General features: G+C 33.2%; 1 protein-coding gene across 1 annotated transcript; it reads left to right on the forward strand.

Moving 5' to 3' along the window:
* Window positions 1–140: 140 nt before the first annotated feature.
* LOC110035614 (RNA-binding protein 38-like) lies at window positions 141–3,999 on the forward strand (the record flags this gene model as incomplete). Its single annotated transcript, XM_020739875.1, has 4 exons — window positions 141–297; window positions 2,273–2,393; window positions 3,109–3,145; window positions 3,638–3,999. Coding segments are annotated over 4 exons (639 nt in total), but the record flags the coding sequence as incomplete, so codon positions are not given.
* Window positions 4,000–5,409: the final 1,410 nt, after the last annotated feature.

The following is a 5,409-nucleotide window of genomic DNA, read 5'->3' on the forward strand; positions in this document are numbered from 1 at the left end:
ACACATTTATGGTTGGATTTGGTTGAAAATTTAATCTCCCTCTTTTATCTTTACTTGGTCTTGGCATTTTTTTTATTTTATGTATTTCATTTATTTTTCTTTAGAATGTGTTGGAAATAATAGTATATTATTAAATTAATTTATTAATACAAGTTGGCTTATCCTGTGGGCAGGTGACGTTTCGTGACCCGGAATCCGCGAGACGGTCAGTTGCGGATCCAAACCCGATAATCGACGGGAGGAGGGCCAACTGCAACATTGCCGCGCTGGGCCGGCCCCGCCCTTCTCCTCCGCGAGGTAATATACCGCTAAAACTTAATCATGATTAAATTAATTAAATTAATTATTAAACGATGATTAACAAACTATACCGACATATTCTGCCGTCATCAGCAGTGGTGAAATCAGTGGGCTATGATCTTCACATGCTTTCAATATGATATAAATTGTATTATTATTTACACAATAATTTTTTTTTGTTCATAATTTATCTTATAAATTATATGAGAATTGGGTATTTTCCTAAATTAAAGTCTGCAAAATTATCATTTGTCATTATTTCTAATTATGGGTAAAAGAAAATTATGGGCAAAAATATCTTTCTACAAATATGGAGATAATTAATATAAGTATTGGGGCATTTACATACATGCCGCTCAATTTGCTTATCTAACTACTAATTCAGAAGCAGAGCCAATTTGTCCAGAATTAGCAACTGTTGACTCTAAAATTCGATAATTTTCTATTTAAATTATAAAATTTAATAAGATTTTTATGCAATTTAGATAATTTAGCAATTTCCTCATCTTCGCTTGATTTTTTTTGCCTGATACTTCAAGGAAAAATTTGTTTATACGCAGAGTTGCTTATGTAGGAGGTCATTCAGTAACTTACCTATAACTCCTCAATACCCTCTGGATAACCTCCGAGCTCTGCATACGTACGCAATTTTTTCTTGACACTTGAAATGAAAATTTTAATAATTCAAATATTTTATCCTCCATAAAAAATAAAGTTGCTCCCATCCTTTACCTAATTTTATTTTTTTATTTATATCACATAAATCTTTCATATTACATTGAAAATACTATTATGTTAATTAAAAAAAATTAAATATAATTTTTTATGCATAGATAAAGATGATGTGCACCTAAAATTTGACATTTTCATGGTATTTATGTAAATATATAAGAATTTAATGGTTTTTGTGTGAATCTTCCTAATTAGTTAGGTAACTAGTTAGTTGCTGGAGTTCTTATCCAAATTACGGTATATGTCCGGCCCATCCCCAGCCCATTGGAGGAAAATGGGCCCCACCTCCATTGTTTAGTTTAAGATAAACATCTGCTGAGACAGCTCACCGGATAAGAACCCCCACCATGTGTTCGCTGCGGCGCCGATTTATTCGGCTCGGTTCTTGACCCAACTCCGGTCGGCCGGCTCAACCATTCCCTACCTGGCTGTACGAATTCTTCATGCCAGGAGATATGACTTTTTATTTTTTGTTTTGTTCAGTATTTATTAATATTTAATTTTCCCTGTTTTTTTTATCTGATGTTCAATTCCTCTTTTCTCAAAATCATTAAAAGAGCTATGATTTATAAAAACCTGTAGTTTTTTTTTTGAGAAAATATGAACCCACTTGCAGTTGTTATTATCAGTTTTTAATATTTTGAAAAAAAAATGAATTTTAGATCCGGTAAATGACTATAAAGTCAGAAAGTGTAGACGAATTTGTCAGGTTCAAGCTAAGGAGAAAATATTAGTCCAATAAAGAGGCGTCACGTGTAAAGTGGACCCCACAAGTCACAGTACATTATAATTGGTCCACTTTATATGTGTCGCTCTCTACAGGACTGTGGATACATCCGGATCTCTGACTTAATATTTTCTCCAAGCTAAGCAGGAGAAAGAAGAGAGTTTCAAAAGTTTTTTTTATTTTATTTTATGTTGCAGTCATGTGTATGCTGGTTGTATGTATGTGATGTTAAAGTTTAGGATTTTAAATTTGGAATATAATAAGAATTGGGTGGCATGCATACAAATCCCTCGTAAATTTAATAATTTGACTTTAAAAAATTTAATGATGATATACTTTACAATCCTTGAATAATAATCACAATACTATAGCATATTTCTTTTCTATATCAAAAATATTAGAATTTTTTACTGATTGCCCTAATACTTTATGTATAGCACGCACTACTTATTTGTGTCCACTTGTAACAAAAATCGATGGTTGTTCATTAATCAGTTTGATATTGTTGAACAGGACGGGCCCAAGCAAGCGGGAGCATGTATCAGGGCCCACCTCAGTCAATGGGCCCACCATACACTAGAATGCCAACTCAAGTGCCTCCAGCTCCTCAAGTTTTTTACCCCTCGCCATATGGGTAAGTCTGAAATGGGCCTACTTATTGGCCTATTATACAGTTAAATTAAATGATATCATCCATCTATAAGTCGATGGTCCATTGCTCAAACACGTTAATGCTCTGGACCATGTTGTCCTTTCGGTCCCATGACTTTGGACAATCTTGACCCATGAAAATTTAGATTTGGGTCAAATTACTAATATCGAACTAAAAGCATATTGAGATTCAACATTAGGCTATTACATATTTACATACACCCCAATCATTGCCTATTCAATTCTAAACTTAGCTCTCTCTCTCTCTCTCTCTCTCTCTCATCTCTCCCTCTCCCTCTCTCCTCTATTCATATATATATATATATATATATATAACTGAAGCGTCTTGTAAGCATTTATTGCTACCTTATATCTTCTGATACTCAAATGAGTGTACAACAAACATTTGCTTCTAATCTTTGGGCTCTAAATATATTAATTTCGATGTTTCCAGTGCAATGTATGTAAATCCCCCATAGATTTTTTTGGTCCAATTAGTTGTTAAGAGCAAATATAGGATTCATAGGTTGGTATGTAAACTATAGTTTAGCCATGTTAACTTGGGTTTAGGTTTGGTCTCGGCTAAAGTTACATTTATAGTTCCATGTGAATATTCTTTCACGTCATATTTAAATTCACTTAATTTTTAAGATATATTTATCTAACTAATATGCCAGCCTTGATTTTTATCTTTACAGGTATATGACGTACGCTACTGAATATGGGTATCAACCGGTTAGCCTCTTTTGAGCTCTTATATTGGCACGTTTGACGGATAAAACAAATTAATAAATATTAAGGAAAAAAAATTATACGAAGAAGTTCTCATTTTTTTTTCATGAAGATGGCTTTAAATTAGTGACATAAGATTAATAAATATTTCTAATTTAAGTTAATTATTTCACGCCTTCAAAATTAGTACACAGAGAAGTGTGCATTTACGTAAATACCTTCGGTTCTTATGTATTTATATATTTCACACCTAAAATTTAACTTTTACATAAATGTCATCTTACGAATACAGAAAAATTAATTTTCATTTTCTAAAAATTGAAAGTGTCATTTTTATGAGATATGAAAGATTTTGATGATGTAATATAAAAAATTAAGTTTAGGTGAGAATCGAATTATCCGGATTATATACACGTATTTATATAGCACTGGTAATTTTTTTTTTTTTTACATTTTTAACCATTAATGGTAAATGTATGTATGTATGTATGACAGGGCATGTACAATCCTCAAATGGCGTCACAATATTATCCGCAGATGATGTATGGTGCGACTGCAACATCAAACATCGGTCATCAACCATATAACTATCCTCAAATGAATTACATGATGGCATCACCGAGGACGGGTTTTCCCCCATCCATGATGCAATCTCAACAAGCTGCAGCTCATCGTCAATTACCTTATGGACATAATCCCATGGCTATGCCTCACATCGACATGGATGGCTCATACTTCCCACCATCCACATTGTCTCATGGTCTTCAACTTCAACTCCCACCACATGTGAGGCAATCACTCACAACTCCGGGTATGTAGTTACTTCCATCTCCTCTTTATTTTTTGTAATTATTCGATTTCAGTGTGCTAATTAGGGATTCGTTTTTCTCTACTTCTTAAACTTTGCGTGAACTTTCTTATGATGTGATTAAGAGGTCAATAATTTATCTTTCCATTATTTTGGTAGAAGACAGTATTTTTGGGAATATTTGCTTGTATAAGAAGCATATACGAATCCAAACGGATACATAGCACATAATTCTTATGTACTCACATACTCACACCTAAAAATTTCATTTTTACATGCACGACATTTTGGTGTTTCAAAGCTATGCATGAAACATGTTAATAACGCTATTTTTATATAATATTAAAATTTGGAGTAATATGCGTAAATGTGAAAGTTTAGGTGTGAGATATGTAAATGCATAAGAAATTTGTGCTGCGAAAGTAAATGCCACTACTTTGTTGACATTGTAAGTAAAAGACTTGTGGATCCACAAATTGGTGGAAATAAACAAAAAAAATCTCAAAAATATTCAGCAATTGAATCCTCTTTTGCAAAGTTCTCCCTTTTTTTTAATGTATATTAGGATAAATATAATGTAGTAGGCTTTGATGATTATGATTAAAAAGGGCATCTATTACAATGTAAATTCAAATGTTAATAAAAATAAATAAATTTTTCCTTGTATAAATGCCCCCGATGCATCGTATAGAAATGTTGACGAGGATGCTAAAAGAGAATTTAGAAATAAGGTCAAACAATAGAAGAGAAGATCTTGAATTCATTTCTCATGGAATACTTGCATGCATGGCTCCAACTTTTAGGGAGTGTTTGGTAGCATATTTTTAGTAGGATTTATCGCGTGATTTAACGTAAATTCAGACAAATATGAAAGAAACGAGAAGCTAAATCCAGTGCTCTGATAAATCCATTTTCTTATCCTTTCCGTTAATTTTTGGATGTAAATCCAGATTTATTAAATCCGAATATTTTGTAAATTTAATGAATTTAACAATAGCCTAGCTCAACTGTAATAAAATGCCAAACACGTCTTTTGAATAAATAGCATATTCATTCGATAAATCCAGATTCACCGGATTTATTAAATCTTATTTATCGTTAGCCCAAAGTGCACCCAAACATCCCCTTACCGTAATTTCAAAGAGACTATCGTTATAGTATAGAGCTAGGCTGGCTCGAAACTAATGAATGAATGAGACTTTACATGGATCAATAGGTTGACATTAGGAAGGGGTGTAAGGAAGACGAGTTCGTCCCTTGAGATCAAAACCCACGAATGGGGCAGTCTAAAAAGCTCGTTGTTCGCGAACAGCTCGTGTTCGGCTTGTTCGTTAAGTGTACGGGCCGAACACGAATAAATTTTTAAAGCTAGAATTATAAACGAGCCGAACACGATGCACTTTGTTCGCTCGTGTTCGGCTCGTTTTAGCTCAAAACTTTGTTCGCTCGTGTTCGGCTC

This window comes from Phalaenopsis equestris, unplaced genomic scaffold, assembly GCF_001263595.1.
Source record: "Phalaenopsis equestris unplaced genomic scaffold, ASM126359v1 Scaffold198518, whole genome shotgun sequence".
In the NCBI taxonomy this organism is placed as follows: domain Eukaryota; kingdom Viridiplantae; phylum Streptophyta; class Magnoliopsida; order Asparagales; family Orchidaceae; genus Phalaenopsis; species Phalaenopsis equestris.